This window comes from Canis lupus, chromosome 13 (assembly GCF_003254725.2).
Source record: "Canis lupus dingo isolate Sandy chromosome 13, ASM325472v2, whole genome shotgun sequence".
In the NCBI taxonomy this organism is placed as follows: Eukaryota; Metazoa; Chordata; class Mammalia; order Carnivora; family Canidae; genus Canis; species Canis lupus.
The window spans coordinates 27645683-27659555 of NC_064255.1; the positions used below are offsets into that span (position 1 = coordinate 27645683).

Here is a 13873-nt window from a genome sequence, read left to right on the forward strand (position 1 = left end):
TGCTCCCATGTGGTGTATACGGTGAGCCCTCTCTTAAGTTTTCATATGAAGAAAATATTCTGAAGATTCAAAAGTTTGAAAACTCAAGACTTGGCATTTCTCAAACTGCACCTGCATCAGAATCACTTGTTGTGGTTGTTAAACTACAGAAGTCTTGGCCTCACTACCAACTTAAGGAATCAGAAACACTAGAGGGAATTTGCGCTTTAAGCTGCTCCCCAGCAGGTCAGGGAGCAGGGGCAAAGCATACTCTGTGCATACTCAAATTTGAGAACCACGTAAGAATCTCTATTACTGTCCGGTCTGACACACGAGCCATTAGCCACTTATGGCTAATTTCAATTTAAATGTAAATTCATTAAGATTAAGTAAACTTTAAAAATTCCCTCTCCTGGTTGCACTAAGCACATTCCTTTTAAAAGATTTTATTTATTCATGAAAGACACACACACAGAGAGGCAGAGACACAGGCAGAGGGAGAAGCAGGCTCCATGCAGGGAGCCCCATGAAGGACTTGGTCCTGGGACTCCAGGATCACGCCCTGGGCCAAAGGCAGGTGCCAAACCACTGAGCCACCCAGGCTTCCTGCACTAAGCACATTTTAAGTGCTCAGCAGCCACATGTGGCTAAATGGACACCGCAGACACAGAACATCCATCATTACAGAAAGTTCTGCTGCACAATCCAAACACCTAGACCTCTAAGTCTGCTTGAATAATGTACCTCATGTGTGTTACAGCAAGGCACTAAATTCAGTCATCATTTCCTACCACTTTTAACTGTATTAAGGCGTCATATGCTACCTACAGATACATTATTATACCTCCCATACTGGACAGAAATTAGCTGCCATACACCTATTTCCCCCGACACACTTCGAGAGCCTGGAAGGCAAGAATCATGCATGTATTATTTAGGTCTGTATACTCAGTGCCTAGAGCTTAAATAAATGCTTGGGAATTCCTTAATTGGCCCATGTAACATAAATGAAATATGAAGCTGACGATGATTTGTCCTTGCTAAAAGCATTCACCAGCAGCACATCCATTATGATGGCTAGTATTACAAAACCAGAAAATGACAAGTGTTGGCAAAGATGTGGAGAAATAGGAATCCTTGTGCACTATGAGTGGGAATGTAAAGTGCTGTAGTCGTGGAAAATGGTATGGCAGTTCCTCAAAAAAAAAAAAACAAAAAAAAGAAAGAAAAAGAAACCTAAAGTTACCATAAGATCCAGCAAATCTAAACTTCTGGGTATATATACCCAAAAGATTTGAAAGCAGAGTCTTGAAGAGAGACCCATATACCCACGTTCACAGCAGCATGATTCACAATAGTCAAAAGATGGGAGCAACCTAAGTGCCCATCGATGAGGGAATGGATAAACCGTGGTACCTCCATAACGATGGAATATGAGCCAACCTTAAAAAGGGAGTCTTGGGATCCCTGGGTGGCGCGGCGGTTTGGCGCCTGCCTTTGGCCCAGGGAGCAATCCTGGGGACCCGGGATCGAATCCCACGTCGGGCTCCCGGTGCATGGAGCCTGCTTCTCCCTCTGCCTGTGTCTCTGCCTCTCTCTCTCTCTCTGTGTGACTATCATAAATAAATGAAAAAAAAAATTAAAAAGGGAGTCTGACATATACTACAACGTGGATGAATCTTGAAGACACTATGCTATGATAAGCCAGGCACAAAAAGACCTAATACCATATGATTCCCCTTTTAGGGGGTACCTAGAGGAGTCCAATTCATGGAAACAGAATAATAGCTTCCAGGGCTCAGGGGAAAGGGGATATGGGAAATTGTCATTTAATGGGGGCAGAGTTTCAGTTGTGCAAAATGAAAAGAGTTCTGGAGATGGACAGTGGTGATGGCTGCCCAACAACATGAATATATTTTTAAAGATTTTATTTATTTGAGAGAGAGAGAGAGAGAGCAAGAAAGCACAAGCAGGGAAAGGGGTAGAGGGAGAGGGAGAAGCAGAATCCCCGCTGAGTAGAGACCTTGGGACCATGACCTGAGCTGAAGGCAAACACCCAACCGACTGAGCCACGCAGGCAGCCCAACATGAATATATTTAATACCATTTAAAAATTATTAAGATGGTAAATTTTCTAGAGGTGGCGGAAGGGGAGGAGGGCGGGGGGTGGGGGTGAATGGGTGACGGGCACTGAGGGGGGCACTTGATGGGATGAGCACTGGGTGTTATTCTGTATGTTGGTAAATTGAACACCAATAAAAAATAAATTTATTAAAAAAAAAGATGGTAAATTTTATGTTATGTGCATTTCAGCACAACTAAAAATATTTTAAATAAATTATTTATGTATATGTATGTGTGTGTATACAAATAATATACATATACATATGTATAATATGTATAAAATAATATACATATGTATGTATGTATTTAAAAGCATTTACCGGGACGCCTGGATGGCTCAGTGGTTGAGCATCTGTCTTTGGCTCAGGGAGTGATCCTGGGGTCCTGGGATCAAGTCCTGCATCGGGCTCACTGTGGGGAGCCTGCTTCTCCCTCTGCCTATGTCTCTCCCTGTCTGTGTCTCACATGAATAAATAAATAATAAACCTTAAAATAAAATAAAATAAAATAAAATAAAATAAAATAAAATAAAATAAAATAATAAAATAAAATAAAATAAAATAAAATAAAATAAAATAAAATAAAATAAAATCACTCACCAATACCAACCAGAGGAAACCCATCAGCCTCACAGGCTTAGAGAAAAAGGCTTCAGAAGACAGCTGTTCACAGTCTATGCACTGCACTGCAGGTGAGTGCTGGCAGCAGGGGGAGGGAGATGCAAAGGTGAAACACACAGGGAGGCTTTGTCAAAAGCCTGACCTGGAATCACACCTCCTCAGGGGTGCTTTTGTGACAATCCCAGGATGAAAGGATCCCTCTGGGTTCTCTAGAATTGTTCTACCATTCAGAAGCCTCAACAATAGCTCTGCACCTAGCTGACCATCAGAACTTTCTGCAAAGACTTCACCCTGGGAGAGTGAAGTCTGATCCATACATCTTGGGGGTCTTTATTTTTACAGGTTTCTGCAGAGGAGCCAGAGCTGGGAGCCTCATTCTGCAGAACCTATATTAGCCTTATATTATGCTTTATCTTTCAATGCGCCTCCTGTTTCCATCTCCTCATCTGGTTTGCAAACTTCTTGAGGGAGGTAACTGTGCCTTATCTCAATCCTAAGAATCAAAATCACTTGTGGAACTATTTTTTAAGACTACAGATGCCTGGGACCTACCACACATCTCTTAAGTCAGCATCTCCAAGCATCTGTATTCTTTTAAAAAGCCCTTAGAAGGGATTCCGAGCACACTCGGAGACCGAGACCTACTGTTCTGTGGGCTAAGAGTGCTTGATCTAGATGTTGCTCCACATTTGTTGAGTGATTGACAGATTGCAGCCCCTTTGCATAAGTATCTAGAAGGGAAACTGTGTGTGTTTCATCTGTGTTACTGATTCTTAGTATTTTACTTTATTTTTTATTTTTTTTAATTTATTTATTTATTCATGAGAGACACAGAGAAAGAAAGAGGCAGAGACATAGGCAGAGGGAGAAGCAGGCTCCATGCAGGAAGCCCGATGTGGGATTCAATCCTGGGACTCCGGGATCACACCCTGAGCCAAAGACAGATGCTCAACCGCTGAGCCACCCAGGCGTCCCTGATTCTTAGTATTTTATTATGGATATTTTGCACATGATTTAAACCAGATGGTAAATAAAAACAACAATTAACAGCTGGCAGGCACCTAACATGGTCAGGGTGCTCATCATGTGCTTTCTACGTATGATCCCACTGAATTCTCCATCCTATGTCTAAAGAAGGTACTGTGAATTGTCTCCACAGGTGAGGAAACCAAAGCACAGAAGAATTAAGTAATTGCCTAAAAATTAAAGGTTTTTGTTTTTAACATGACATTTAGATTACAAGCATTCTCCTAACTCTAGAAAAGTGATCATAATTCTAATGGCTACAATGGTTTTCAGTGTTTTACCCTAATTTTTTTTAATCATTTTGTCCTAATTTGTTAGTTCATTTCTCATTGTAGGACAGGTTTTCATCTTGTTTGCAACTGTTTACCATTTTAAATGCACACCTTTGTGCAAGGGCGATATTTTCTGTATTTCCAAAAAGCCTTTCCTTAGGAGAGATTACGGGGAAATGTTCTGATGGTGAATGGCATGAAATACTGAACAAAAGTCTCCTTTGAGGGGAATGTGCTGAGTGAGGGGGCAAGCCCACTCTCAGGAAGGTGCTATATGCCTTGGCACAGCCCCCACCAGCGAGCACCAAATATCTACGATGGCCCAGGTGCTCTCGTCAACATTTTACATATAGATTTGATCCCATCTGGTCCTCACAAGATCACTAGGGTGAGGTATAGATGGGATGCCTGAGGCAGAGAAAGGTGAAGAAATGTAGCCAGACTCACAAAACCAGCAAGAGCACAGCCAGGATAGGAACTCACAGTTCTCACCACCACCTGAAAGCCAAGGAATCATGTCCCCATGATTGCTTCATCAGCCACCCCATGAAACAAAAACATATGAGAATGGCAGGAAAGAGCCCTGCCTATCACCTGGGACCACACAAGAACACCTCCCCATAAGTGCACCATAAAAAAGGTCTGCTTCATTTCCCTGGCACATATTCCAGAATCGCTTGCTCAGAGCAACACAGACTTGCTGACTCTGGGTGCGCACCTTCTAGATGCAGAGAGGAAATGAAGAAGGGGAAGATAATGACACTTTCTCCAGGTCCCCTCATATGTGCTTTGCATTGTGATATATGTTTGTCATAAGCTGAACCATGTACCTCCTCCACCCAGTGTTAACATCCTGGAGTCAGGTGCCCATGCACGTAAGTTTATTTGGGTCTTTGCAGATATAATTAAAATATAAATTAAGATGATGTCACAATGGAGTAGGGCAGGCTCTTATTCCAATATGACTGGTGTCCTCATAGGAGAGAGACACACAGAGAAGGTTACGTGACAACCAAAGCAGAGACCAGAGGCTGTGGATACCCAAGCCAAAGGACACCCAAGCCTTGCCAGCACATACCAGGAGCTTAGAAGAGGCAAGGGAAGGTGCTCCCTTGTGGGTTTCAGTGACAGCAGAGCCCTGCCACACCTCGATCTCAGACTTCCAGCCTCCAGAACAGTGAGACAAGAAACCTATTGTTTTAATCACCAGGTCTGCAGTACTTTGTTACAGCACCCATAGAGAGGAACACAGCATGGTCCAGTCTTTCAGCTCCAGCAAGACGGAAGCTATATCTTGTTCATCTTGGCATCCCAGCTATTGGAACAGTCCCTGGCACATAGTAGGTGCTCAGAATGTGTTTGCTGAGTGAGCAAGTGAAAAAATTAATAAAGTATACACTCAGTAGGAGAAGGAACTGTGTCTTTTATTTCTACTAAGAGACAAGAGCAACTTAGGTGCTCAATAAACTCTATATAATGAACTTTTTTAAGTGAGTGCGTGATAAGCTCTGGAAGGCTTTGCAGCAGGTCCTATTCATCTATGAGCCCGGGACTCAGCCTAGGGCCTGGCACATAGTAGCTGCTCAATAAATTTTGAAGGAGGGGAGGAAAAAAAGTGAAGGGAAGGAGGGCAAGCATCACGATCAAAAACATAATTTCCCAGTCCTCGTCCGGGTGACACCTTCCTCCCTTTATGCGTCTAACCAAGGAATGGCCAATGCCACGAAGTCACCAGTGACTTTCAAGCAGCCTCCATGATACTGACAGGGCTTTCACAGTGAACTTGAATGTTGTTTTTCCAAAATGTGTTTTTCTTTTACATTTAGAAATCATAATGCTTCTCAACCCTTCCAACAATGTTAGAAATTCAGCTCAGAGTTGAGAGGTCAGCGCTTCTGTGTTCAGCCCGAGGGACACATTTCCTGTCCATGTGCAGCCTTCATTCCTGACCCCTGCCCTGTGGCCAAAAAGGGGCATCAGCTGGGCTCAGGGAAATTCGATTTGGGCTGACAGCTGGCGACATGATAATAACAGGGCGTCTGCCTTGACCCTTTGGAAAAGCAAAGGAGGGCGGGGGTGAAGGGGGGTCACAGACGTTTCTCTGGGCCTTGGCTTAGGAGGGTCTAGAGTTTCCACTGGTTAGTATCTACATATGGAGAAAAACCCTGGAAATAAGGCCAAACTGATTTCTACTGCTGGCTCAGAATCCAATCCCACTTCCAGTTGCTGTCCTGGTGATATTTGGGATGAAAAAAAAAGGAAACACATTGTTCTTTATTCCCCTGGACATGAGCCTTCCCAGGGGTGGCACGTGCACAGTGGTGAGGTATGATTTTAGTCATTCGTTCACACACACACACACGTTAATAACCAAACAAACCAAGCAGGAGGTCCCCAAACTTAGGTCTCAATACACGTAAAAGTCTCTGCAGGGTTCCCCTGCTTATCTACTGAGCTCCAAACTCTAACTCCTCTCTGCTCCAGGCAACACCAAGTGTAGAGCGACAACTTGCCCAGACAAACAAGAAAAAAGAAAAGCTGACCCCTTCTCAGGGCCGGTGAGCGGAGAACAGAGGGAAATGCTTCCTGCTTTCAGATGTAGCCCTCATGTGCCCAGCTTACCCACGGACGCTGGAGCTCCTCTCCCTCCCCGAGGCGTCTGTTGAGATGAAGAGCTACGTTATGTTAGCAGACACAGATCCGCATTGGGGGGGGGGGGGGAGTTGACATGTCCCTCCTGTGGCCCAGGAGGGTCCCCCACTCAGCCTAACCCTGTGGCTGTCATTCTGTATGGGATTTACCACTTTTCTTTTCCCCTGAGCAGAGAGCCCCATGAGGAGCTAGTTGTGCCCGCTGCTTGCACCTTTGTACCCAAAGCAGCCTGGCCTGGGTCCTGGCACCTAAATCATAAGCAGTTGATCCACCTGTTATACGAAAGAGTCAACAAACAAATAAAAAGAAGCAAAGGTGGTGGGTCTTATGTTACAGTTAAGAGAGTACAGGCTTTTTGAAATCAGGCAGGTGTGGGTTTCACTCCTATCTACCACCTACCTGCTCCATGATACATTTTTATTGAGATACAGTATAAATACTTTATCAGTGTCATACGTGTGTCATTCAAGGAGTTTTTACACCTGGCTCACCAGCACCCAGATCGGGGGACAGAACATTTGCAGAACCCCAGCAGGGGCCCCGTGCCCCCTTTTCCCATCACTGTCCTACCCACCCGACAGGAAGCCACTACCCTGCCAGCTGCAGGACGCCTGACACGTTTCCTATCCTCACTGACTCTTATCTTCACATCGGGAAAAGAATACTTACCACACTGTGAGGATAACATGTTTAAAATGTGTGTACAGTGTCTGCCACACACCAGTGGTATGTACAGTAGTAACAGTCGTAGTCACAGAAGTACTAGGAGCAACAGTACCAGCAGCAGGAACAGAAGTGGAAGTAGCCAGCGAGGTAGTCAGGACAGGTAGTAGAAACAGTCATGGTGGTAACAGAAATAGTGGTGTTAATAGTAGAAGCAGTAGAGGCAGTAACAGCTAACAGCTAGACAGCACTTATGTTCCATGCGCTGTTCCAAGGGCTCCACCTTAACTCATCGAATGCTCAAGGCAACCCTCCTAAGGATGCACAAAATATGATTTTACTGAAGCACACCACGGTTAAGTAGCTTTCCCGAGGTCATGTAACTATTGGAACCATGGACTGGGGTGTCAAACACCAGCAGTCTGGCCACAGGGCCCCTCCTCTTCCAAGCAATCTTTCAAGAACTTTTTGCTTGGCAAAACTAAGTTTGTCCTCTAGCATCTGCTCTCTTCTTTGTCTAGAAGAACAACTCTCAATTTTGGTAAGTACATGGTCTCATAGATTAAAGACCACATTTCCCAGCCTTCCTGCAGCTGTGCCAAGACTAAAGTCCAGCCAATAGACGTAGAAGCAGCAGATACGATACCCAGAAGCATCCTTAAAGGGAAAGAGCCTGCCTTTCTTCTTTTCTTGCTTTGTTCCTGCTGGTAAATGTGATGGCTGGAGCAGTGGCAGCTAGAGTGGACCGTGAGGTGACTTGGGATTGGAGACCCACAAGGCAGAGAAACAAGAGCAAGTGCCTGGGTCTCTCATAGACTGCTGTGGCAGCCCTGTACGACTTGTGCCTGAACTTTCAGGTAAGAGGGAAATAGACCTCTATCTCCTTTAAGCCAATGTTCACTTAGATTTTACATCATTCATAGCAAAACCTAACCGTAAATAATGCACTGGGTTTTGCAAGTATAATTAATGTTACCTGAAAAGACACCTGCGAAACTACCACTTTTGTGTTGGACTCTTGACTTAAACAGAACAAAATACAACATAACTTCAGCTATTCCTCTAGCAGACAAACTAGGAAAATAAGCAAACGAAGCATCAGTTACCCTGAAAGGTAGTAACAGTTCCTTGTCAGTTCATGTTGGGGTCATGTTAAAGCCTCTCTCATCAGGTTGGCCTCCCTGCCTCTAGCCTCTCTCATCCACTCAGGACACTTTTGCTTGTCTAATTATACTTAAAAACGATTTCCATCCTAAAACTTGAAATAATAACAATGTTCTATACGTGCCTACTTTTCAAAAGACACTTCATTGACTATTTTTTTCTAGCCCGCTCACAAAAAATATAAAACGTAAATATTGTGATTTCCCTTTCAGAGGTAAAAAAAAAAAAAAAAAAGGAAGAAACAGAGAAGGTCAGCGACTTGCCTGAGGTCACACAGCAAGTTGGTGGCAAAGCCAAAATTCTACTTGTCCCTCCAGCACCCATGCTCTTTCCACCACACGAAGCTGATTTCTGGGGAACGCAGACCACAGCAGACTGACCCTAGGTCAAGTTACCCTGGCAACTTTAAGATTCTCAAGACTCTATGATTTTTCTCTGCCTCTTCTTGGCCAGTGTAATTTTTCTGTCCTCCTCTGATACAAACCGCCACCCACTGAGGCCAGACTCCGTGGACTCTATCACATGCCCCTACACCAGGCCACCCAGCAGCAAAATGGGGCAGATTTTCCTGGAATCAGGAAAAACCGACTTCAGATTCAGCTGGGCATGTTCTCCACCTGTAAAATGAGTGTAGTAATTCCTCCCCAGTGGGATTGTTGCGTGGATTGAATGAAGTCATGTTTCTAAGCATCGTTGACCTAAAATAGCACCTACTGTGGACGGTGTCCTCCTTGCTGCTACTCCTGGCTTCATTCTGACACCACCACCCTGTCACCTTGCCTCCCGCACGAAGGACACAGGCGAGGTGATGGGAAGCACTTTGAAAAGTCTACCGCCCTACACATCTGTTTGCCACTAACATGCACACCCACAGTGTCTTTGTCAGATTGCAACAAGCAGTTTGATCAAATTCTGAATTACCTCCCCCTGCCGCCCACTGCCCACCCCCAGAACCCCTCCGTATTTCCCAGGCTGGGCTCTCCAGACAGGATGGGCCAAGGTCACTCACCGATTCCATAGTGAATCTCTTGACGAAAAACTGGAGAGCCTGGAGGCTGAAGATCTCATGTCTCAGCCGTCACATCAGAGAATTACCTGGATGGGGGCAGGAGAAAAGGTGACACGCGTCATCCAGAGGGATTGGAGAGAAGACATGGTCTCAGGCCAACGTGATTTCACCTGGGGGCCGGCATCCTGCTTAGGATGTTCTCATAGCACCGAGTGGCTGTCCGGGCATGGGAAGGAAGGCAGCCAGCAAACCAGGGCCTTCGTGATCCACCTTGGGGCTGGTGTCTCTATCCTCGGATCTGTGCAAGTGTTCAGGGATCCGTCGTGCGTTCTATTTCTAGCTCTACAGTCGAGAGCAATTTACAAGTCATTAACTCCTCTAAACATGAAATCAAAGTGTGTTCCCAGGTGCGACAGACAGACAGACCCATGCCGCTGGGTGCTTGGAGGCCGGGCGGGGGGGGGGGGGGGGGGCGGGGGAGGAGGTGTTCCCCCACTGCTGGCCAAGGGGACAGGCCCGGGAAGGAGGTAGAGCTATGAATATCCATATTTCAGGACAGCCCCTCTGAACCTGAGAGAGGATTTTAATTAATTCACACATACCAAAGCGTAATTGCGGAGTGCACAGAGCACAGGAAGTCTGGGATAAAAGGTGTTATGTAAGGGAACAGCTTCAATATTTGCAGAATGGAGGGGAAATAGAGGTGGGGAGTGAAAACAAGATAAGCCAAGGGAGCTGCTGGGTCCTTCTCCAGTGATCCCTAGCTCAGCATGGTCCCTCCATCTGGGGCCAAAACCCAGGGACACTCTTGACCGTCATTTTCCTATCCCCATATCCGATCCATCCCAAGTCCTGTCTCATTTATTCCCTAAAGATTTCTCAACCTCTATTCTCCCACCAACACAGCCCTGGGCCAAGCCTCCACCCTTCCCACCTGGGCCCCCTTCCTGGTCTCCTCTCATCACCATTTCTCCCTCTGAAATCTGGTCCTCCATACTGCAGGCAGAACCTTCACTTTCCTTTTTTACCTTTTATTTTGTTTAAGGTTTTATTTATTTATTCATGAGAAACAGAGAGAGGCAGAGACACAGGCAGAGGGAGAAGCAGGCTCCATGCAGGGAGCCTGATGAGGGACTCCATCCCAGGACCACGAACTGAGCCAAAGACAGATATTCAACCACTGAGCCACCCAGGTGCCCCCCTTTTGTTTTTACCTTTTACTGTGGGGAATTTTATAGACACAAAAATAGAAAAGAGTGTCCTATACCCCACATACCCACTGACCAGCCCCGATCATCAATTTATAATCAATCTTTCCTCTCCCCACCTTATTGTCTCAAAGCAAATAATCTTAACCATTTCGGTCATACATAGAAGAGTATGTATCTGTAAGACCAGGTCTTTTACAAAAATGCAAACTGCAATACCATTACCACACCTAGAAAGATTGTGTAATTCCTTGACATCACCAAATATCCAATGTTCAGATTTCTAAGAGTCCCATAAATGTCAAAAATGCTTTCTTAAACAACTTCTTTTAAATTCCAGATCCAAATAAGCTCTATGCTTTACAATTGGCTGATATGCAGAACGAAAAATTTGAAACACCAGTTTGATTGTGTCACACACACATACACCCCCCCACCTCTCGACCCCCAGCTAATCATTCTTCAATGGCTTCTCAGTTCTTTAGGATAAAACCAGAATCGTTTAACATGGTCAGACTCTCGTCCATCTCTCTGGCTTCATCTCGTCCACTCAGGCTCACTGCTACAGGTATATGGCCTTCTTTCAGATTCTGGAACTTGCCAAGGTCCTTCTGTCCCAGTCCTCTGCCAATACTGTTCCCTCTGCCTGTAAGGCTTCCTCACTTACTATCTTTGCCTAGTTAACTTTTGTACTACCTCAAATCTTACTTCTTCAGGGAAACAGCTCTACATTAGATCATGGAATGCATTTGAGTTTTCATTCATAATTACGTATGCATTCATGTGAATATTGATTAACATCTATTGCTGTACAGACTGGGTCACTGTTCTGACTTCTTCGTTCCCACCCTGAATCTGAATTACACATCGGTGCCCTTTGCCATGTGACTTTATAGCCCTTCCCACGAGAAAAGGTGGTATTTATTCCTCTTCCCACTGGGTTTCTGGACCAGACCACTGACTTATTTAAGCAATGGAATGTGGATGGAAGTGCCAGGGTATGGTCCCAAGTCTATCCCTCTTGCATTCCTATGAAGTGCCATAAATATGTCTCCCTAGTCCCCGTTAACTGCTACCTCTCAGTCTGGACCTCAGATTGATAATATATGGAGCAGATCTGAACCCAACCAGAAGTCTACCCTGAGCAAGCTGAACCCAACCTGGATCAGCCAAGCCATAGATCCAGAACCCCAGGACCATGAATATAAATATCTGCTGTCAAGCAAGCTCCTGCAATCCTGTTTTTTTTTTTAATTTGGTAAAATCTGACTAATATACATGGAAACACAAATTTATGTACACCAACAGTTATCAATACAGTTTGGGAAACAATGAAAGCCATGCTCATGAATAGCACAGGTAATTGGCAAGAAGACCCACTTGGTGCCAACCTGACCCTCACCATAACCCTGTAAGGTAGACAACACTGGGCCAGCTTTACAGATGAGAAAATTGAGGCTCAGAGACAGGAAATAATAATGTCTAAGACATTGTGTGCAGAACTGGGATTCTAATCCCAAGTTGTCTGGCTCAAGGAGTCCAAGTCAGGCTTCTCTTCCACAAAAGGGTCTTGTACATGCTCAAAGCAGCTACCACATGAGCCCCTGGTCCATCCACCCACCTCCACTCTTGTCTCGTTTCCTTTAATGGGTCTTCAGGAGGGGCTGCTGGGCGCCCAGCCCAGTATCCCTAAGTTCCAATCCAGCTCTGCCCCCTGAGCAGAGCCTTGTCCCAGTCAGTGGGACCCTCTGGTTCTCAGATCCCTTGTTTGTGAAACAAGGCCACAGATCCTACGTCACTGGACTGGTGTGACTCTCCAGAGAGAGGGCGTGTGAAAGAGCTGTGTGAGGTGTGACAACAAAGTCAGCTTATATCCTGCTGCCCCGACTCAGAAACCACTCACACCAGCTTAGCATCTACGTGTATGTCAGTACCTCACCCATGCTGCTTTGGGACCCATTTATGCTCTGAATCTGGTTTTTGTTTTATTTGTTTGTTGGTTTCTTTCCTAATAGAGATTCTTTCTTTCCACTTTGAAAGGTAATCTGGGTCCATCATGAAAAATACTAAGGCATAAGATAAAATCTGTATTTATCCTCATACCTAGAGGTAAATACTGATGGGATTTTAAGGCTATTTCCTTCCTGGGATTGGTTTTTGTAAGGAGATTTAACAAGTAACGCCTTTGAATTAACACGATTTCCTCAGAACTGGAGAACCATCAGTAATTTTTTAAAAATACCACTTTGCGTTCATTCATTCATTTAATTTTGTGAATGATTTGTGTTTTGTGCCTACCGTAGGCCAGAGACTTTCCTCACTGCCTAAAGTCAGAGCCAAGAGCCAAAGAGAGTTCATGATCTTGAGCAACAAACATTCATTCATTATTTTATAATTCAACACATGGAGAGAGCCTACTATATGTTGCACTTGCTAATAATAATTAATCACGGGAGCTTCTTTGCTAGACACGATAACAGCCTTGCTTATTATTAGAAGTTGGCCCTTACAATAAATGCTTCTGGGTTAGAACTCAGAATATGGCTCTTTGATGAGTTATTTATCTCCTCACACAACAGTTTCCTTTTAAAATTGGGATACTTGAAGTCCCTACATCATACAGTCACTGTGAGAATCAGTGACAAACGGTTGAAACACTGAGCAAAATGCTTGGTTCCCAGCATCCGATAAACAAATGGGAACCACCAGTGGTGGCAGTGATAGCGGGACCTCTTTTATCCTCATAGCCATCCTACAAGAAGGTGAAACTGACACACTAAGGAACTTGTCCAAGGTTAGGCAGGTTCCCGCTAAGGCGCCTGGAGCTCAGTTCCAACGAGGGATCCTCTGCGAGATGTTGGGAGACCACGCCACAGGACTGCCATGCTGGGGTAGGGAAGCTGGGGCATTTCTGCACCAACTCACTCCCATGCCTCCCTGGCCAGGCACAGCCAGGGGACAGCCTGAGGCAGACATACAGGAAGCCCTCCGTGGGAACAGGCGCCTGCCCGCAGTACCTTCCAGGGTGGACTCAGACATACAGACAGGAAACACGCAGCACCTATAAATAGGTGCTCAATAAATACATGTCAGCGTCAGTGAACGTGTGCCATCAACCCCCGTGCTCTTCTTTACAACCTCTCAGCCTCACTGCCG

At 45.2% G+C, this 13873-nt stretch overlaps 1 protein-coding gene across 4 annotated transcripts in view; it reads right to left on the minus strand.

Annotated features, from left to right (window-relative positions):
• Positions 1 to 13873, minus strand: part of ASAP1 (ArfGAP with SH3 domain, ankyrin repeat and PH domain 1) — a 357813-nt gene that overhangs the window by 310416 nt on the left and 33524 nt on the right. For all 4 annotated transcript variants that reach the window (XM_049092734.1, XM_049092733.1, XM_049092730.1 and 1 more), the window contains one exon: positions 9510 to 9595. In XM_049092734.1, coding sequence (XP_048948691.1) covers positions 9510 to 9568 — 59 coding nt within the window. In that variant the 5' untranslated portion in view covers positions 9569 to 9595. The remainder of the gene's footprint in view (positions 1 to 9509; positions 9596 to 13873) is intronic.